Source organism: Limulus polyphemus, unplaced genomic scaffold (assembly GCF_000517525.1).
Source record: "Limulus polyphemus unplaced genomic scaffold, Limulus_polyphemus-2.1.2 Scaffold748, whole genome shotgun sequence".
Classification (NCBI taxonomy): Eukaryota; Metazoa; Arthropoda; class Merostomata; order Xiphosura; family Limulidae; genus Limulus; species Limulus polyphemus.
Window position 1 is genome coordinate 206,310 of NW_013666358.1, and position 23,525 is coordinate 229,834.

Here is a 23,525-nt window from a genome sequence, read left to right on the forward strand (position 1 = left end):
AAGCCTCAGTCTATTCAATGATAACGAAAGCATTTTATTTCTTCGAGTACAAGTTCTACAAGTTAGCTTAACTAATGTTCACTGATAGGCCCAAGTTTATAGAAGGTGCTAATACAACAATTTCACTTAATTGCTAATTTTTCGCGTTCTACAAAATGTAAGGCTTAACTCTCACAACTTTGTCGAGAACACAAGCTTAATATTCCAAAACTGGGCTAATTAACAAGTTAGTTAAGTTCTGTTGCTGCAAATTGCCTTCTCGCTTTGGGGTTATTATTAGTGTGTTATAAGAATGACAATCACATCTAACTATTCGATTGTTTTACGTGAATATCTGAAACCGGTCACTCTAACAGACTCAATGTAACTTACTAATAGATTCAATAATCAGTAATAATCTACTTTAGCCTAACTATTCAGCTCGCTTCCTAATCCTTCACAAAAAGGATCTAATCATTACGCCATGCCCATAATGCTATTTCAAACCTCCCTATGGCCAAACAACAACACAACCGTCTAAACTGAAAAAACAACAACAACAAAAAACACACACAACCTATAATAGTATGAAATGTAGTTTATTATAAAGTGCATCAAATATTATGTGTAGAATATCATATATACGAGAAGGTTTGAGTAATAAGAATGAATACACAGATAATATCCTATTTATTTTAGACAACCGTTTTCCTACGCGTTGAGTTTTGTCTGTCAGCACGCCAGATCAGTCTTCACACCTTTGTTTAGAATCGTAGTTCTCAGCTGGTACAAATACCAGCACCGAACAATTATCAGCACATAACTGTGTATCCATCAGTGTCGAACTTATGTCCAATAATAGGTTGTACAGTTGTAGAAAGTTTACAATTGTCTGTCCTTGTTCTCTGGCATTAATGCTCACACTTAATGAACAATTTGTATTTGTTTTTGCTCGCATGATAAAGCTAAATTTAGGTGTTTTATGTCATAATACACCCATTCCACTTATATACGAATGTTTTATACTTACAACAACGATATGGCTCTATCTAATCTAGATAGATATATATAAGTATATAAACAGAAGGAAATAATATAAGACGTCTAACGATGCTGTAGATATAGATTATACTTCAATGAACTATCTAGAGGGCGTTGTGTGCTCTGCTTATTCGCAGCGGATAGTATTATGAAACTATTACCATATCAAATGTCAGTTATATCAACCAAAACAAAACGTTAAACTCCCAGCATAAGTTTCGTGCGTATATTTCAACTTAGATTAACCATACATAGACTCTATGTTGTTAGAAATACGCTAGAAGAAAATAAGGCAAATCAAAGTGCTTTTCTTAGCCTCATTTTTTTAAAAAAATGTTATCTTTGTACGTTTTTAAATGTACAGCGAGAGTTAAAATAACTTATAATGATAAATAAATACAATGTACATATATACACGTATGAGAAAGAGGGAGTTTTGGCACATATAATTTATTTCTGTCAGTAGATTTCTGTAGCCAGCTGATACTTCTAATTAATTATCTAAACGTACTCTTAAAGGAGAAATACTAGGCTGTCTCAGAAGGTTTTTAAAGTCCAGTTCTAATCTCCACGACAGAACATAGTATCAAATTAGTTGAATTAGATAATATGTTTATAAATTTGTTTAGTATTTCTTGGTGTTTAATTTCATTTTCTTTTCTTTTCGTCCAATTAAGTCCGTTATTCCATAAATACGTATATATATATATACATATTGACGTTTTTCATGTCATTATCATATTTTCGAATTATGGCACTTAGCTGTTTGAAAGTCCATAAATAGTGTTTTTTATTTTAAAATTTACCCGAACAAACTGATATTGCACTATTCAGTAAGGTAAGGACCTCAATACGTTAAGTTTAGGCAGTTGTACTCCATATCGATTTGATAGTTTTGTTTTCTATGCTAATGTCGTTGTTCAATTCCTATGAACAAGATCATTCTTTATTGGCTGTTGTGGATTTATTCAAACTATGAGCCGGATAAGGAACTACACTGTCGTTTTCAGCCGCAAAAGCTTTATACAAAGCTTTATAAATGCATAAAAACTATATATATTAATCAGGAAAAGTAAGCAGGTTAAATACAGATAAGCTACAGATACAACATGGTGTGCTTGATAAGAAAAAGTCGAATAATAAATATAGCTTTACATGTACAGGTTTATGGTGATTGGTTAAACCAAAATAAAATATTTGTTTCTATTTGATTGTTGTCAAAAATATTAAATGAAGTCAACCACATAGATATTAAGTGAAAATACGTACGTTGTATGTCAGTCCTTTTTGATGAGACAACATGGTTGCCGTCTGTTCGTTGGTAATTCGAAGTCTTAATTTTTCTCAAGTAGAATGACCCACGTTAAAAAACGATAGTAGGTAATTAAATCATATAATAAATAGTAAATACAGAATAACATAGATATCATACACGGTAAAACCAACTTCTCAAATATATTATTATATTTTTCACATATGAAATATTTGGAACTCGTGGGTGAAAATATCTGAACCACACTACGTCTATCTTATTCAGTGCTGTTGAGGCCTTTCGCCCAATACCAGGATTCATCAGGCCAGGATACGATAGTCATTGTAGTGGTCTAAGCACTATATATATATATATATAATCAATTTTCATGAGTAACAACTGTAATGGTGTAAACATTAAGCAAAGAATTTTAATTATTATAATTTTTAAGCCATTTACAAATAAGACTTTTAGGTAAAGAACTAATCACACTATAATTTTTAATTCTATAGCAATAACGAACATCAACATCTTCACTACAAACTTACTTTAGGGCAGTTCTTATGTTACGTCAGTTATTTACATCTTTTGGCAGTAAAACACGAGATGGTTATGAAATATATACAGTTGCATATGCGATCTTAGTATTTTACTTTTACGTAGGTTCATAACTCTTTATCATTACAAATCATTACTCTTTTTTGTGTGTCTGTATGTATATTTTCTGTTATTTTAAGTACCGATAACTAAGAATTACTTCTGTAAAACAGGAAAACATTTCTCAAAGTTACGTTATTTATATATTATAAAATATCCGACATCTCATTTCACGCCTTTCGTGTGATCGGCTAGCTTCAATGAATGTCACGTGGAAGCTATTTCGCGTTCAATATTTAAAGTATATATGAAACTAGCGTACCACAGTATTAGTGTGCTGGACAGTGGATCCCAGGGCTCATGGTTCGCGTCCCGTTTTCGTTGGGGGTCATGGGTTTATTGTAAGAGTGATACAGAGTGATGTTAACTAGCTACGTCCCCTCTAGAGCCAATAGTTAAAGGACACCAATGTGTGTGTGTGAATGACTTAAAAACCATAGTTCGTCGTTCGAAGAGCCAGGTTTAGCTAGCGAACCATAGGTTGCCAACTCCTGCTCTAGTCTATCATTTCAAAATTTGAGACAGCTCGTGCGGATAGCCCTTGTGTAGCTTAGCGCGAACATCCCAACCAAACCAATCACGATGTGAAAAACAACAACAAGAACTATATTTCTGAATTACCTCTAATATGCATAACTAAATAAGGTAGGTTTGGGATGTCAATACTTCAAAACAAAGATAGGTAATTGTTTTGTACCAGCATATTCTCGGATCGCATGATAAATCTGTGATCACGTGGTTTGTAAAGAGAGCTTTGAGGATTAATCGTAAAATTCTTATTATTGTGTTTATGAACTATTGCAAATATTCCACTTATTATGATTAGCTGAGGAAGCAAGGTTTAATCGTTTAGTTTTTTCAACCTTATTTTGTTTTCAGGTTTTGACGTCATGTGTAATTTACATAAATTCTCACTGCAATGTAACTATTGTAGAACTTTCTAAAAATATTGTCCAGGTACAGATAGAACCGGTTTATGATGTAATTTTATTTTGTATATAATAGTACGATAAACATTCGCAGAAACTTTAAATTTCCTCGTTATAGTTGATTTTTTCTTTAATTATACTGCACGTATAATGATTTAAATATCATACTGGAACTTTACTGTAAAACTGCCAGGAAATAAAACATTGTCGATACAACCTGGCGAGCTTTGATTAATAAATATATTGATAACATCACATCAAAGATTATAGTAAGATGCGTTATGTCTCATGATGTATTGTTAAGCTTGTTTGTTTGCTTTTTATTGTTATTTCATTCGAGTCCAGAGGGCAGTAGCAGGTCATCAGAGTGTTACGCCCTCTCTTCGACTAGAAGATGAACGAAAGATCGTAGCTAAAATATTATGAAACACTTTGTGGAGATCTAAACCCCCTAATCATCTTGGTTAGTGTGGGTGTTTAAATAAACATTAAAAACCTCTTTTTTTATTCCTGGAAGTGATAATGTCAGAATGAACAAGCAAATGAAATAAATATATAGTTCATTAAAGAGGAATATTAAGAACAATACAGTAGGATTATTCTACGTAAAACAATATAATATATAAGCATAGAGCTACATAATATTTAAGTAGCTCACAAGACACTTATAAAGTATTGCGGTAGTTCAGAAAATCTAACTGTAAGACATATACTTTTTAATATGAAAACACAAAAGGCTGTGTAAAATAGAATTGTTTACAAAAATCTTTGTATATAAAAGATAAAATATGTTTTTATAAGTAAACGTAACCCTTTTTTTGTTTCTTAGAAGGCATGTTTTCTGAGTATACAAATGCTGCGAGATAACAGAAAAAATACCTGTATATCCATGAGATTTAAACCATGACAGGGAGATGAAATTTAATGATATGTTTGTATGTTGTTAATGAAGTATTTTTTATTAATGTTTATTGTTCAGCATACAGCTACAAGTTGGACTATCCAAGCTCTGCCCACCGCGGGTATCCAAACCCGAATTTTCAGCCTTATAAGCCTCCAGACTTACTGCTGAACTACCCGGGTACGAGCTCGGAACGTTTCAAATGTTCAAAACTTCTGCACAAAATAGGAAAAAAAAATATTAGTTTATAGTCAATGATAATATGAATATAAGTAGTTCATATATTATACTTCTGTCTCTATGTTGCTATCCATAGCCTTTTCTTAACTAATATCTAATGTGAGAAGGTTTGTAGTTTTCCAGTTTTAAGGTCGAGTATAGGCACATTTGTGAAAGAAAAACACCTTCATTCATCTCAAGTACAGAGGACAAAACGAAATCAGAGCTCAGTTTGAAATTTCACAACTTAAGGAAACAACTAACATAAAGCCATGGACAGAAGACTGGTAAATGTATTGTTTATTTGAGGTATTATGGGATATGTGCTGAAATGATCCCTTGCAGTTTTAAGCATTTTGGAGGATTAGTGTCCGTTTTATAGGTAATAGTCAAGTACTGGACCATGGGGGTCGTTTAATAAATTCTATTTTGTTTAATCACTTCAGTAGGCTGGTGCCCTTGGCTTTAAATTTCCATTAAAATTAAACATTTCTTATTCAAAATAATTTTTCTTTAAAGTTTGAAACCATTGTTTTGAAAGAATCTTAAGTTATATAATTCATTGTTGAATAACATAATTTATATTTATTTTTCCTACAATTACTTTTAGATTCTTTCCTTTACTGTAAATATTTACGTCATAATTTTCCTTTTTGTCACGGCCAGTTTGCTCACGGTCATGCAGTAACAATTTAATCATTTTGATAAATAATGAGTGAACAGGTAAAGAAATCTGTACACTTGAAAATAAAACATTATCGCACAGTTCTAGAAATCTTTCGCCATCCCCCCCCCCACCTCCCAAGTGGCACAGCAGCAAGTCTGCGAACTTATAACACTAGAAACCGAATTTCGATACCCGTAGTGGGCTCAACACAGATAGTCTATTGTGTAGCTTTGTGCTTAACTACAAACAAATAAACAAGAAAAATTTCAGATTTAGAATGAAAAGAAAACAAACCATAACGCTGTAATTATGAAACATGTCATGGTTCTGTTTATTTATATTCTAAAGTCTGAAATTAAATACCCGTAATGACGAGTGTAAGAAATGTTCCGAGTTTGGGGTTTAATATAACTAATTACTGGACCTTCCAAACGTATATAGAGATGAGTACTTGACCAAGCTTTTCTGCAATGGAATATGAAAACTTGAAAAAAAAAAACATTTTCACATAACCGAGTTTTTTAAAATAAGATATTTATATTTATGCATTTCCTGACCCCTTTTTACATAAATCAAGAACTGTACTTTTACTAAAGTTTTGGTACAATAAGCACTAAGAAATATGGTAGTTCTGTAAGATAAATTCTGTTGACTGGACAGAGTAACAGTACCATGTTGTGTTACAGTTCTACTAACATCTCTAAATGCACAGTTTGGTTTTTACAGGGTCGTTAGCGTTCCGGACTGTGAAACTAAGGATCCGTAGTTCTCGTCCAACTTCCGCAAAATAATAAAAAAATCACGCTCCGCACTTTTGGGCCGGGGCTTTTTTTTATAAGACAAGTCCCACTAATCTATTAAAACAGTCAAAGAGTTGGCGGAGGGTGCTGGTGATTAGCTGCCTTTTCTGCGGTCTACTATTTCGAAATTATGAACGAATAGCTTTGTGCTAAAGTCCGAAATAAACCAAAGCAACTATAAAAGTTAACTCTGTATACTGCTAATAATAAGTATCGTTCCGAACTCCAGAAGAGAGGCGTGTCTCCCCTTCTTTATCGGCTTATACACTACCTGTGCCTCGTTTAGTGCAGTCGAATATATTCTCAGAAGACTCCGGATATGCTCGTACCTTCGTGTCAAACCAGCATGATATATTAACTATTTACGTTAATAGAAAGTGTAAAACATTGCATCTTTTCTTTACGAACATAGATGTTGGGGTTTAGTTTACTCGTTCAGGACTGCTTACACGTAGAAATTTCAGTCCACGAGGGTGAGTTATAGTACTTTAGACTTTAGGTGCATTTACAAAAGTAAAAAGCCTTCGTGCTTGTCAGCTTAATTATCATAACCGTTTTTGTTCTCACGCATGTTAAAGTGGAATAATAGAAAAATGATAGAAAAGAAGAAAGACTGCACAGGATTAATCGCACTTTATATAACACTTTACATATACTAATCCAATGAAGTGTTGCCGCAGATGGGAACTGTGGTACCACAGGCAACATGTTCAGTAGTGATATTTGGTTCATATAGAATTCTCAATTATTCGACAGTAAATAAGGATAGACTTTGACTAGGGGATTATACCATAGCCTCTTTCAAAGAACGTGGATCTGGAACACCATTTCTATAAAATGCGATAAATTCTCGATATTCAGGTATAAAAGAGAATGTGATTAAGTTTCATATGTCGAGATAGTCCAGGAAAATTGCTTTGCTTAGACTTTCAGTTGAGACCTTGTACTATGTTACGAAATGACTAGTTTTTTATTTTTTTTCCGAGACACAGTCAATGTTTAATACATTACCAGAAGTGTGTTAGAAAAGCATCTCTCCAACCAGTAGTGGGCCTCTTCCCGTTGAATTTGTATTTGAATCTCATGGCGTGCTGCTGCACAGAGTCAGAAGCTGTTACTGTGAGTCAGTTGGAGTCAATATTACCACTCTTTAATCAGAAATGGTTGTTATATATAGTTTGGGTGACATGTGTGTGTCCAAGGTATTTCATTCCATTGGGCGTGCTTTTGACAAATATCAGCCCAGCCATCCAAAAACTATTACTCCTTAGTCTATATAAACTTTGAAAACGCTTTGCAAAACGAAACCACCTGGCATTCAAGCATCTCCATGGAAGAACTTTATGAAAGGCCTACAGACTAAACCATCCGCTGCACTCGAGGATCTATATGGAAGGGTTGGAGCCCACTAAGCGATCATCATAGTCATGACTGTGATGCTTCAGCTTTCATGGTATATAAAATGGGAAAATACAATGCAAAACAATGGAAAACCACCATGAGTAGCAGAGAATACTTCTGTTCATTGTGTAATATTTTTATATTAGCTTGTTATAGTTAGTTTGGACTTTATAGTCTTGGTTCAATGTTAATGAGTAAGGAAGCAAAACACGATAGTCTCTGTCTAAAATCGACAGTCCCAATGTTTTTGGTAGTACAGTATGTTACGATATTATTTATATCTCATCCGTTTTATTCGACTTTACGCAAATTAACAACTAAGACTTAACTGTCAAATATATATAAGCGCAAAGTCTCATATTTCATTTTATAAATGTCAGGTTAGTTTTTTTAAGTTGTTTTTTAAACTCTGTTCTTTTAATATTTGTACATGAACTAATTGACTGCATAGAATCAGTTATTATTATTATTGCCCAGGAAAATATATCTTTGCTAAACGCATTCTCCAATCACTTTATTGTTGTTGTTAGAAACCATTTTTATCTTTATTTCTTACACTCTTCTTACAGTAGTTAGTATATGTTTTCAAACACAAAATCAGCTATCGATTTCCTACTGAAGATAAGAAAAAAACATTTTCAATTGAAAGTTTAAACAAACCATCGCTTCTCAAACAGTCAAAGTTTTTCTGTTTTACTTATCGGCAAATTGTAGTTTCCCATTGTTACGATGTATATTTTTATCTTTATGTTTTTTTTTTAAAGAGAACGGAAATAATATTATCGTTAAACTACCCACAGCCCTGTCACAAATAGATGAACAAAATGTAATCTCTCATTTCGATCTCACTGAACTGAGTATACTAAAGAAAGTTATAAATAAAATTCATTGGATTAAATTTTCGTTCTAAACTTAGGACTGAGTAAAGGAGTTTGCTTAGCTTTCTTGTGCCTTCTTTTAATGTTTGTTAAAGCTTTCAGTGAGCCACATTTTCCATTATTTTGAGTTACAATCGTTTATTGACAACTGATGTTTATTTAGTAGTTCCAAATATTATAATGACTACACATTGCACATTGTTAAACTATTGTATGTTGTAATCTGAAAAATGTAGACACTCACGTGTAATTCATGTTTAATATTCATGTTACTGAATATATTGTTGTTTATGAAATAAAGTGAGACACTTTGGGTTTTAATACTACAAAAACATTTAATGTAATCTACAGAGCAAAGATATCTATGCAATTAGACTTGAAATTACCACAAAGCATATATATATATGTGTGTGTGTGTGAATTTAAGAAATGATGTATCAATGAAGAAAAGCGAAATTGTTTTAAGGCCATTATGTATATTATGAACAATATTTCAGTAGAGTATGTCAACATAATTCTCAAGTACGGTTTCTAGTGTATATAGCAACCTTTAGAGCCAAACTTTCTTTGCTTTACTAAAACATTTCGGTTGGTTGAACATCGAAACATAATGGTATTTCATAGACAAGTGTATGTTTTGATAACATTAAATGTAATATTTTGAATACTTTATTTTTTGTTTCAGTACCTCGAGTACTTTCTGTGAATATACAGAATCCATGGATACTAATTAAGAACTAAATATTTCTATTAGATGTTGTTTCTAAGGCACTTTTTTTCCTCCATTCCATAGCAAAATGTGGCACTTACTCTTGCATATAAGTTATTGATTCTATAAACAGGATATATTTGAATACATGCATCCTTTATGCTTATGTTATCATAATAGGCTACATTCAGTATACTCACTAATTATAGCGTTTAGTTGGTAAACATCTAAAAGTTCACGTGAATGAAGCTCGATTGTTTAAGCTTCCAGTGATTACACATATTTTACTTACGAAAAATCAGTTTACAAAAAAGTGTATGTTTTAAAACCTAATGTAGTGAATGTAGTGAAATTTTTTAATTATATTGATCGTTTTTTTGAAGGGTATTTAGCTGCCCTTTCCAACGCAAAATATTGATACACTTAGATCAGAACTTGGATTTAGAATTTCAAAGACGGTAATATCCCTTGTACTTAATGGCACTGGAAGACAAAATAATATGGAACAACTTGGGGCACCAGAACCACCCAGAAAGAGACCTTTAACAAGTCGTACCTCAGCCGTTCTAAGCAAAATACGGTGTCTTGTAAAAGGTGATAAACCATGAACACGGAAGACAATAGCAAAAGCGCTTCACGTGCCACAGGCAACATGATCAAGAAAATTATCTGTTTGGAAACGAGGCCAATATACCTCCCTTTTGCTTGTTGTATATTCACAAACAACTGGAGAATGAGAAGGGCATTCGTGCTATTTCATTTGAAGATATACCGGTCAAGTTGTCAGACACAGTATCTATGAGCTTCTGTGCAACTGGACTGTTCAGTTATCGTTCTTGTACACTAAGATGGCTTATAGAAAGCAAGCAGGAAGTTATAGTTGTGGTGTACTTTTCATATGACATCTTTACTACGGAGCCTTTTTCAATGGAAACTACGCTGCAGGGCTATTGTCAAGATGTACAGCTGTCAGATATAACATGATCGGAAGTAACAATGTGAAATATACCGACGTAGCGAGGCCCCAGAATCGTTTTAGCATAACGAACTCAACCTTTGTACACGTAGAACAAATTTGTAATTGCCTTCAACACGGGACATAAAAACCCAATATTAATACAAGATCTCGTGAGCAAAGAAGTTTAATGTTACATTGTTTCTTTTCCTTCATAACCTCCAAAATACGTGTGTAATATTTTCTATGTAGTGAAAATTGAAAAGATTTTTTTTTTAGATGGCTTATATACTGTCTTTACAGGTGTACCACTGTCAGAATTACAGCTACTTAGTGAAAAGTTTCATAATGTAATTTGTCGGTTATCGAGCGTATGCCGTATTCTTAAATCTGGGAGTACACACTTTTATTCTAGAACCGTTAAGAGATCCACATCGTTCATTCTCTTTGTGAAGAAGACTTTAGAATATTTGGTGTAGCCTTAATTATTTGAAAATAGTTTAGTAGCATCTGAAATGTAAAACCTCATATATATAATACGTTCATGTTTATTTTCAATTCTGTACTCGCCTGCAGTCTAACTAATTTATTTTTGCCATAGACTCGGACAGCGAAAAAGAGTCGCTAGGGAGCGGTGGACAGGGAAAGCGGCGTCGAACAAGGACCAATTTCAACGGCTGGCAGTTGGAGGAAATGGAGAAAGCCTTTCAGGCTAGCCACTATCCAGACGTTTTCATGCGAGAAGCCCTGGCGATGAGATTAGATTTAGTGGAGTCAAGAGTACAGGTAATGCTGTGATTAATCCCTATAGAAGCAAAATTAGTACAATTTTATGGCTCATTAAAAACCAGTTCCGGAAATCTTTATTACACGCGGAATTAGTTCTAATTTAAGAGAGCTATTAGACACACTACAATTTCAGGCATCCAGTCATGACTGGTAGCCGTTTCTTTTTATATATGCACTGTAGATATATAAGTATACGTAGGAATGTGTTTGACGAAGTATTCCGTGTGAATCCTTCGCAGAGTATATGTAGCAGTTTCACTTTTCTTTACGCTTCATGGTATAACTTGTTTATTATACTTGATATATGTGTATAGACACACATTTAAGAAGTTTAATATTCAAATCACCACCATAAAAGACAGAAAAATAAGGCGATTCGGTTTCATAACCGAAATCATTACACATTTGATGATTTCGACACAGCCGCGACAAATAAATTCGTCAAGTCCGTATATTCTTTAAGACTGCAGAAAGTTTACATTTTAGGTGAGGCAGTTAGAGACACAGATAATAATAATTGTATGTACTGGACATTGGCCTTCTACATTACATGTAAACGTCACAGAAGTTGTTTTTCTATAGAGATACATACTAGATAACAGTAGCCTAGTTAATAATCTCAAATCAATATGCTAAACCTTTTAAAGACAAGAAGACCGACTACTTTTTAATTGATAGTTTATTCTTATTTTTTTCAAATAACAGAGGTATTTGTATTAACATAAAATAAGTTAAGAAGCGTCAACTAAAAAAAATGTCAAGACCCAAATGAAATACTCCGTTGAAAAATTGAAGATCCCATGAACGGTGACCAGGAACGTCGAGAGCCAGCACGGGCCCCGGGGCAAACATCCTCGCCGGGTCCCCTTTCTCACTCCCTTTTTTTAACATTTTCAAGAACTTATTAAAAAGAAGATCCTAAATTAGGACAGCAACGAGCTCATAAACCATACAAAATCATAGCAGCAGCCGTTTTTATCTCACAATATAAGCGTAAAAAAGTTAATAAAGTAACAACAAATATCTATTAAATCTATAAAGTAACAAATACATATTAATTATTATTCAAATTATTATTTCAGTCGTTCTTAATGTGGGCTTTACGGCATAACCAGGTTTCATTCGCCCGGGCCCCTAGGCAGTTGCCCCTCCCCCTGTCGGCGGGCCTGACGGTGACGTATCTTCTCTGACACTTAAATAATGAGTCAGTATTACACTTGTTCAGCTAACTGCAGCGCATTATTCTCCATGTTAAATTGATGCAATAAATAAACTGTATGAAGTTGCAAAAAAATCTGAGTTTGTGTATCAAATAATAATTTCAAAGATAACTTTTTTGCCAGTTTCAGCTTCCAATTTATAGCACCTCAGAGACTCAATGATAAGTCTCCAGGCTTACGACGCTGAGAATTGGGTTTCGATACCTATTGTGTAGCTTTGTGCTTAATACCAACCAAACTAAACCTGATTTATGACGTATTTCTGTTTTCACATGATTCATGTCGTTTTATTATTTAATGTCAACGTGAAATGATTTTTATGTGTTTGTTTCATCTTACTTAATGTGCCATGGTTGATGAGCATTGTGACAGCCTTATGCAACTTATCTCCCATTGTAAATATTTCCTGTCATGTATAATTCAACGTTATCCTACCACAAACCTTGAAGTTAAATTAGCTCTTTCTTTAGCCTTGAAAATACATTAAAACTTTTACGTTTTTGTACCACTTCAAAAATAATGCTGTAAAAAAAAAAGGATGATATCATGAATGGACATGACACAAAGCGTCATAACACTGCTACTACGGCCCTGCCATCTGGTAGCCAACGTCCAAATTAAAAGGTAAGACATCTCTGCAACTGTATGGTGGTGCAATATACAAAACATGAAATAACTTGGAGTGATAACTTATAACATCATCTCTTCATATCGCACTGATTGTTACATGTCTATTCATAGTATCGGACTAAAACAACACACGCTGTTATACCAGTACTCTCCTGTTTTAGATTTATGAAAAATCTAGAATAAGGGAGTAATTACTATTATAAGGTGTAAAGAATACACCATATTATAGCTTCGTATGTAAGCACAACAACCTGTTAACATAACGAAGTTTATTTTATTTTGTAAACTCTAAAATGAGTTTCAGCCATTAGCCACATCAGCTATTTAACAGAATCCTTGTCGAAAATGAAGTAATTGGAATGTTTCAATTTTTCTATAAGGATACATAGATATGTCGATTTTTCACGTCTCGAATGTCAGATCTTAAAGAAGAAGACTGAGATAGTTCACAGATAGTTTCAGCGTTAACTACCTACCTATATATTTAAACAGGAAATTTTATTTCACGCGCTACTTTGTTTTCGTCATTTTTTTTGTATGTCAAGTTTTTAAGACGTAAGTAAAATATGTAAAATTTTATGCACTAGAGTGACCTTTGATCTATTCTCATGTATCAAAAATAGACGCAAGTAATGAAAAGAATGTTTAGAATGGACTTTACATCTTGATGACAATTTTGACTTTTTTACTTATATATGCAAATTAAATAAGGAATGTTGTTAAGTTTCAAACACGTATTAGTGTGTATATCGATAATCATGGTAGCATTTCTGTACTCAAACGTATGTGTCTGTAAAAATGTAGATTTATTCCTGTGAGTTCTCGAGAATATTCTGTGGTTATTTCAAAAATATTACTTTTTATATTCTTCTTTCTTATCAAATGCCACTAATGTTTCAAATCTAAGCAAAAAACACCTTTTGTTAAAACACGAGAGAAACACGTGGTTGTGTATGTTATAAAACTAAATTAGCAGCATGAGTATTCCTAAGTATACAAATTGTTCCACAGTTTGCAACACCCTCTAGTGAATAAGGTAGAGAAACAATGGAAACTGGGCGGTGACGCGCCTGTTCTTTTCTCAAGGGCAATAGTAATCATACTGGCTAGTATTCTAGTCTTATAGAGTTTAAAAGCAAATATATCCATTTGGTGTAAACTTACACAACTGTTCCACTGAACTGACAGAACAGATATACAGTATTAAACTTCAAGAATAGGCCATGTGTGATATGTTTATAGAAATCCAACATAACTATATGGGAAAATCGTGCAGTATGAGAGATAATGGCTCCTCTATAGGATGTTTCAACGTTTGATGTCTATCTTTCTAAGTAGAATTTAAATCTTCTTCCTGTAGATGTTTTTCTTGTCTTATACTGATTATAATAAAACAATGCTAGATAATAATAATAACGGATATTCGAAATTAAACATTCAAGAACCCGATTTCTTATGGGATTTAACTGTAACGTTACAGGTTTACTCATTTTGTTAAATGAAACACAAAAGCTAGAACTTTTTTTTTTTTCGTCTTCTTTTCTACTTGTAATGAATGTAACCTATCTTGTGCTTTAATTAGTTGTTCTCGCTATTCTTTAGAGTATTCAAACTTATTCTGCCTAAAAAAGTGAATTAATTACCATGTGGTAATAAAGGTGAATTAAACGTCAAAGAACTGTGTTACGTTCTCATATCTGTACTGAAGGTTTAATATAATTTAATGCTGCCTTATGACAAAGTGTCCATCAAACCTTGAATGCATTGAACGCACAATGACATTACTATAAGGCAGAGTACATACATAATGATGCACACATTCCCCTGTCCTTAAGCAGAACTGAACAAGTTGTAACACGGATAGTTTTAATCGGTGTCCTGTGTTCGGTGTGAATATCGACGACGACAAAAAAATCATCTGAACTAAACTATTCAAGTATAGTAGCATCAACAACTTCTACAGACATATTTGGTTCTCCTGACAATGTCCATTTTCGGATAGGGTGTTCAACTAAATCCACCTTCACTTTGCATTAGAAAGACGAAAGGGTACATACTAGAAGGTGTGCACATTTTTTTTATGCCTTATCGAATTGTTTGCTCAGGAGCTATGGATCTCGCATTGCTTCAAAGGTTTAACACCCTGTAGATAGTTAACCCCATAGCAATTGTCAAATGTCTGTATATACCTTCTTTTTAATATGACATCATAGTATCAAATAAACTTATTTTAGAATTTAAGGAGAAATGACATATGAATATAAAGGTTATGTTTTTGACTTAAACTTTAATAGAATTCCATTACCGGCCACTAATCACTCGTTTCTTGAAAAAGTGTACACGTCATATTGAAATATGACGTTAAAGACCCGAATGTGAGTAGAAGCTTTGTAAGAGCTTTGAATATCAATTAAGCACCATAAAGTCCTTTCGAAATATTTTCGGCATTTGGGTGTAGCAAAGTCAAACATGTTTTTTTATTTTTTATTTTTAAGTGATTTCACTGTCAATTACTCTTGAAGAAAAAAAACCTGTTTCGTGAAATACCGCATTTTTTTTGTTATATCATCCAAAACAACTATTACCTCTATAAATATATATCTAAAGTCCCCCGATTCGTCAGCGGTAAGTTTCCTAATTTACGACGCTAAACTTGGGGGATCGATTCCCCGCGCTGGACAGAACGCAAATAGCCCATTGTTTAACTTTTCACCAAACAACAGCAACGACAAATCTAATCAGATTGAATGCTAGTTTTGTGATGAAAATTTATATGCTACTTTGTGTGGGTCAATGACAGAAAATAAATGCCTATTACATCACAATTATAGATAATTTCTTGAAAGGCTGTAAAATTTCCAATTTCATTAAATATACATGCCAAATTTTGCTCAGCCTTCCAAACTTGACGTTGTTCTGTTGAAAAGCTTTGCCACTTATAAGCTCTTCTACATATGTGAAAACTTTGGTATTTATAATAATAACGCAATAAGATATGTTGAAAGTGGACTGTCTGTCTGTAAGAATATCCACATCGTTTCAAGAGGCTTAATGTTTTCATCTAATGAGGCACATACAAGGTTATAACGTTTACAAAAGAAAATTTGAAGAGTCTATGAAAGCACTTATATATTCTTGAAACTATTATAAAAAAAAACTTTGAAAAAATTACCAGAGCGACATTGAGCTTTACCAAATACAGGGCATTCATTGGTCCAAAACTTGCGATGAAACTCGAACAATAAAGCACTGCACATGCGTCAAACTAACGACATATAATGACTTTAGTTTCAATGGCATAACAAAAAAAATAGCATTTCCTTCTGAAGGTTCTATCTCCTCCTGTGGTGCATGAAGTAAACTTCTGCCATTGAAACTAACAATGTACTATTGTAATTACCTACATATGGTTGACACAGTTCTAAAGCTTGTTCTTTCTATAATTTCTTTCACATAGGTTAAAAAATGGATAAACAAGTGAGCCTCAAAGGTGGGAGAAGAAATACTTTTATAGTTCTTTTATTTGCGGTTCATAACACGTTCACTCTACTTTCTTCTGATTGGGCATTGGAATGTATATATAATATAGTACAAGAAGTAACATTTTTTCTGCACCACACAAACCATAATCTGTATATAATGTTATCTTAACAGGATTAACGTAAGGATTTTCTCATACGTAGATTTGTTCTCATTGGACGTTTTAAGGACATCTGAAATTATCCCAAAGCCAACACTAGAAATTAATCATAATTTAATAAGTTATTAATATTGTAGGAAAACGTACAGTATTCTTTTATAGGGAGTAATATAACTTTGAAGTACGATGTAGAAAACTTGAGTCATACAGAGAAAAAAAGAAGAAACAGAAAACTGCTTATTTAATTAGTTTTTAATTAGTTTCAAACTAATTGAGCAATGGAATAAAAGTTGAAATTATTAAATGAAAATTAAGTAAAAATAAACAAAAAACATCGATATAACATTTTCCATACAGACATAATAGCACATAATAACATATTTTAAGTTAAATATAATACATAACAGCTTTCCCCGAATTACGAAACCCATTGACTATTATCCTCCATCCAAGCTGATGATTCCACACGTACCCATTGACTATTATCCTCCATCCAAGCTGATGATCCCACACGTAGGAGTGCCGTCATTCTAATAAGCTCACAGAGTGTAGATCACTTATTTGCTGTGGCTTAGATCAACTATCCACCCTGCACGTGGAAAATTGGCTAAACACGAATTTTTGGTAATTATATTGACTATGAACTACTATTTTCTAGGAATCAATTCCATCGACATTGGTGTTTCTATTTTTACTATTTTAATAGCCACATCACACGACTAATACAAACCATGGTGTGAATTAGACTCGGTGTTTTACATTGAAGGCAGTTTTTTTGTTGTTTTTATATGTTAACCACATATTCAGTTCTACTGTATAAAGTATAATATACTTCTATCAGGAGTTTGCGAAATAAACTGTGTTTTTAAAATGACAGGAGTGTTGAGATGATAAATCGTTACCTAAACATTCCTGGTATCATGTGGTTGTTCTATTCAGAATTATTTACTATAACAGCCTTTCTACTTAATATCAGTGACCAAATTTACTGTTTCTACTTCAGAGCATAACATTCTGGGACCGAAGAAACCAAATATCCTAATGCTACTACATTAAAAAATTTACTGACAAAAACGTTTTCCGTAACTTAAGGTTATAAGCCATGTTTTCTAGAATGTTTCTATGCTGAGGAAATCGCACGTTGCGCATTTTTAACTTTACAACATGCAACAATGAAACCACTTAAACCATGATCTATAAGTCTAAGAATAACCTTACAAAATGAACTCAGGTAAAGATAATTTTTCTAAACCAATATATATATATATATATAAGAATTGACTTATTTAATCCTTTAAATATGAATGAAGCCTTCAACAAAATTCTTTAGAACGTAGGAACCGAATAATTTACAACAAAAGGCAATTAGAAGAAATGTTGAAATTTGCTGATCTATTAAATAGACATGGTGGTTGTTGCAACTATGGCTGGTGGTTGTTGCAACTATTCTGTCCTCATATGGTTAATAAGCTTGTTCATAAATGAAGCTGAGTTTACAGCACGAAGCTATGCAAACCATTTAATTTTTTTTTCACTCACCTTATCGGTTCTGCGATCAACGCTATGTGTTAATGACATGGCAACTTATAAGTGTTTCTCGCCACACCACAAAAGGATGAATGACCACTCTATATGGTTAAACCTAGTCATCTCCCGCCCCGTTTCTTAGTATTTGTGTACTCGTACCTGTTGTACCATTCACCTTTGATGTCTTTATTGTGGAGGGGTTGAATAGGGGTTTCAAGGAGACGCTTATCTTATTAATTTACAGCATCCAATTAATTTCTGGTACATCATTACGCGGGCACGAAACCGTCACTTCACGGTACCAACTCGTATCATGTTGTCTAATTACCTGACAAGAACAAACTTTCAGGTTTTCTAACCACCTGCATAACAAAAGTTTGTGCACGATTTTTTTTACTTGAAATTTTACAGTTTTTACTTTGCACACTGTTAAATAATTGTATCTGTAGCTAATGGTGAAAGGTAAGCACCTTTTAATTAAGACGTTGGTGGTGGTGGTAGGGGGTGTTGGTGTCAGTTATAAAAACAGCTAGCTCAAAATGTAAATCTTTGATAATTAAGCCTATACCTGTTTATTTATATCGTATAGAAAGATGTTTAGGCATCATTTTAAGTGAAAGAAGTAGGATAATAAGATTGTTTGTTTGTTTGTTTTTAATTATGCACAAAGCTACACAAGGGCTATCTGTGCTCTGCCCACTACGAGTATCGAAACCCGGTTTCTAGCGTTGTAAGTCCGCAGACATACCGCTGTGCCACTGGGGGGCCGGATAATAAGAATATAACATATCAGGATATTAGTAAAGTAAAAATAAAAATATTCTATATTCCATAAAATTCCCACGTTTTGCCGTGAAATCAGCTAAAACATTCTCTGTTCCATGGACAACTTAGCTTTAGGTATGTAACATGATCAAAAGTGGTTTGAGCCTGCCGTTGTTAAGAGTGTGCTAGAAGTTAGCTTAAATAATTTTCCAAAAAGAAAAAATTCAAACGTGCCTTTTTTTTTTTTCAGTATTGCCGTAGACCGTTACTTTTAACTTATTGTTCATAGCTTACAGTAAGAAGTTGAAACAACTTTTAGTTATTCCAGTAGATAACTTGACCATTTTCCGTGACAAGTCTTCATAAACATTCCCATTTATGTTTATGTATGTTTTCATGTTTCTCTATACCATAAGATTGGGTTTCTTCCTTTAGAATCTTATTAAGTTAAAAACGAAACTATAACTTACTTGAACCGCACTTTGACAAAATAAGATTAATCTGAGCCCTGTTTATATGGCCATTTATTATATCTTCAGCATTTTGACGTTATATGATGTTTTTTGTATGATTTAGTTCACTTTATATATCCCAATTTGTGCTACATCTATTTACGTGACCTGCTAAAAGTTATCGAGGTACTTTCTGAAAACATTATTTGATTTTCGCAACAGTGTTTAATTTTAATTACATACACTGTTTAGGAATTCGCGGAATTTTAAACTTTAAACATACAGTGCATGTCTTCAAATTTATCTATCGTTTTTGTTTCGGCAAATATGTACGTATGGAAACTAGTACACTTTTAATCTACCCAGAATTCTGTTAGGAGCCTCAATAAAGATTTTCCAGGAACTTTTTTCTGTTGCTTACATGTTCTTGCAACGTCTCTCAACTGTATAGATTATCGTAAAGCCGTACCCAATTTAAAAACAGGACTGTAATATAGATTCTTATTATTAATGTAATATAATACGAAACATAGTTCTCTTTATGTGACAAAAACTTGAAAACTATAACAATCCTTATTAAAAACTGGGTTTATTATAAAAAACTAATTTAATTACGCTGTTATGTGAAGTAAGTACAGGTTTTGTTTGTAGTTAAATACAAAGCTACACAATGAGCTGTACGCTGTCCGCCACGGGTATCGAAACCCGGATTTTAGCGTTGTAAGCCCGCAGACATACCACTGTGCCACGGGGGGGGGGGCATAAGTACAGCTAGCTGGTAAGCTGTATAAAACTTATACATCAATGAAAAATACATTTTTCTTCAAAATCAAACTTCCAATACAATTACTAAATCATTGCTAAACAAATGTTCGGGCAATTGAAGCCAACTGAAAGTAAATAAGACAAAAACCTCTTTTACCATTTTATTTAAATTACTTCAGTTTTTGGATTTCAGTATGTTTGTCCGTAGATAACTAAAAACAATCTCAGCATATAAATCTATTTAATACGGGTGTTCTCTTGAAAATATTTACAAAAGAAGAGGGAAAAAGTCCCCGTGAACAGTTATTTGACGCAAAGAACTGCTACAACGTAACAGATCCGTACTCGAAGTTACTGAATTTATTCTGTATGGATAGGTATACATGAGTATGAGGAATGTGACGTTCGTTATCTGAAGTAAGTATTATAAACTTATGCTTATTATATTTGTTGCTTTTCTCAGGTTTGGTTCCAAAACAGACGAGCCAAATGGAGGAAGAAAGAGAACACAAGGAAGGGACCGGGACGCCCGGCACACAACGCCCACCCCCAGACGTGCAGCGGGGATCCTATCCCGCCAGAAGACGTGGAACGTCGGGAAAGAGATAGAAGAGAGAAGAAGCTCCGAAAGCAGCTGGAAAGGCAGATTAAGAGGATGCAACAGTCAAAATTAAAACCTGGTATGAACGCAGCTAGCTCCACGGAATCTATCCACCACAGTCTAAGTGAATTGAGGTTGACCAACCCAAGAAAAGAACCAAAGGAACTTCTCGGTTCTGATCTGTTTAAACTTCTGGAAGCTTTAGGCTTTGACGTCTGTGATATTCTGAATAAGATAGATCTGGACGGTAACAACAATGGTAGGTATCAGGCATCAGAGCATTTTAGAAAGGAAAATGGAGACACGATCAAAGTCGATGTCGATGATGATAGCGACGAGGACACTTGCCATCTGAAGGATTCCTCTGAGAGCATTTCTAGCATATCTCTAGATTCTTCTCAGGTTCACTCACAGAAGCCTTGCTCGTTTAGCATTGAAAATATCCTTTCAGACAATAAAAAACGCCGCATTCAGGATATGGAGGAAAATACCGGAGCACCATCTTTCATAAACTCTGTTACTCAACCGATGGGATTTTTTATTCGTGCGGCCAGTCCAGGAAATAGTACTTGTCTCAGCAACAGAGATAGCAGCCCAGACAGCAGAAGCGAGCATAGTATCACCAGTGTTCCTTGCAGTCCTGAGACTGTAGTACCACCAATCGAATTAGAACATCAAAATGGAACCGTTTCACTTTCTTCATCAAAACATTCAACGGCGTTTCAAATTTTTTCAAAACATATACAAGAAGATGCAAATATTTCCAAGTCACAGAAATGCAGAAGTATCGTTCTTTCGGACAACGCCTCCGACTTGCGGTTGAACGTCAAGAACGACACCCAACTTGAGATGAAACAGATGAGTTGTGACTCAAATGGTGAAATGCACTGATAAGGTTATTGCATCTCTGTATTTCCTAGAATGATATATCCATAACATAAGACTTTCTCCGTCTGTGTGAAAATGTCAGTTTCTTAGCGCTCATGGATGATTTTACTTATATAAAACTAACAGCCATCGTGGAGTCATTTATCCAAATAAAGATTTTACAAAAGTGTTACCTTGTGTAAATGCCTGTGAAACGCGTGTTGTTCCAAAAATTTATTTCGTAAAGCGTTGAGCAGACTTTTAACTAGGCTACGCATTAGATTTCGGAGATTAAAATAATACCTATCGAAGACATTAATTTATATATTTTATATGGGCATTTACGAAAATCCGGTAGATTTAAAGTTCTGAAAGTAATTATTCTAAAAGTAAGTTTCAATATGATGTGTGTTTTAGTATTATAAACGTGATTCAAGGTGAATTAGTATGAAAAATGGAATTCATATAGAAACAAGAGTTGTTTCAGTAGTTGGCCTGCAAACTTTCGCAAAAATATCAGTTCCAAATGTTTGCGTTTATCCTCATCATTTTTTAATTTGAAGTTTTCCGAATATTATTAACTAGAAATTATCCTCAAATTTGGAATTTTTATTGAACAATTAAACGTGAGCCTTGTCTTCTACGGGAATAGTTTTAAATTTCATTACCCTCCACCCCCACTTCTGTTGTTAATAGGGCCATAAATTATTTGTTTTGACGATAGGCTAATTCATTTTGCGCTCAAGAAACACTGACCCTAGGAGCTAAAGACTTATATTGATAAACCTGTAATAGTTCATGTAATTTGTCAAAGTCAAACAGTTTATCAATATTTGATTAACTTGATCTCCCAACATTTCATTTGTCATGTTGTTTATCAACATGAATTATTACCTTTAAGGGACAAACATAATTCAGCGGTCTAAAATCTGCAATTAGTTAGTGAAATTTGGGGATGTGTAAAATAATATATATTTTTTTTTGAGAAACGAAACCACATTTTTAAAACGGAAACCAGCAGATGAGCGCTGGCGTCTATCTTTGACTCTCTTGAAATTGAAATGGACGTTAAAAAGACTGTTCAACTTGTTAATATGTATATATCTTCATATTTAACGTGTGGATAATTATAGAACTGTGTGCAAAAACTTAGATTTAATCTGCAAAAATACTACGTTTATTCGAATTACTGCTGTCAGTACTGTAATAAAAAGGTACACAAATGTATAAAATATAGTGATCCTTATTTTGTCCATGTTGTAAACCATCTTGTTTGTAAATGTAGTGAGATCATTGGTGATGTTTTGGATATCTTGTAATTTATTTACCTCTTGCTCTCTGAGTCTAGAAGTTCTATGAATAATTTATATGTCGTATTTAAAAAAATCAAGCGAAACATATAGGACCATTGCGCAGATATAACTGTAAGTTTAATGGATCTCAACTGATGCAGCGTGATTAAGATTAAGCCGCCAGGACCATTGCGCAGATATAACTGTAAGTTTAATGGATCTCAACTGATGCAGCGTGATTAAGATTAAGCCGCCAGGACCATTGCGCAGATATAACTGTAAGTTTAATGGATCTCAACTGATGCAGCGGGATTAAGATTAAGCCGCCAGGACCATTGCGCAGATATAACTGTAAGTTTAATGGAGCTCAACTGATGCAGCGTGATTAAGATTAAGCCGCCAGAAAGTCGTGAATGTTTAAAGTATTTCTAATCAATATTTATTACAAACGCGGAAGGATTTTAAAACCAGGTATATATCTACACATTTCAAAGACAGATGTAACTTTAATATAGTTTTAAAAATACCCTCTTCTCAGTTCTAGGGTTTCTTTCTCAAACCGTGGAATAATGGTTTGAAGTATGTGAAA

The 23,525-nt window shown here is 33.6% G+C and overlaps 1 protein-coding gene across 1 annotated transcript; it reads left to right on the top strand.

The window, feature by feature from the left end:
- The first annotated feature begins 7,528 nt into the window (after window positions 1-7,528).
- LOC106460315 (homeobox protein unc-4 homolog) lies at window positions 7,529-21,668 on the top strand. The gene is made up of 3 exons (XM_013920006.1): window positions 7,529-7,568; window positions 10,990-11,174; window positions 20,640-21,668. Exons 1-3 carry the CDS (start codon window positions 7,529-7,531, stop codon window positions 21,666-21,668), a joined length of 1,254 nt encoding a protein of 417 aa, XP_013775460.1.
- The last annotated feature ends 1,857 nt before the right edge of the window (window positions 21,669-23,525 follow it).

Coding starts and splice junctions, on each gene's coding strand:
- LOC106460315 (XM_013920006.1), top strand. CDS start 7,529: ATGGCGTGCTGCTGCACAGAGTCAGAAGCTGTTACTGTGA. Junction 7,569..10,989: donor GTCAGAAGCTGTTACTGTGA/GTCAGTTGGAGT, acceptor TTTTTGCCATAG/ACTCGGACAGCGAAAAAGAG. Junction 11,175..20,639: donor TAGTGGAGTCAAGAGTACAG/GTAATGCTGTGA, acceptor TGCTTTTCTCAG/GTTTGGTTCCAAAACAGACG.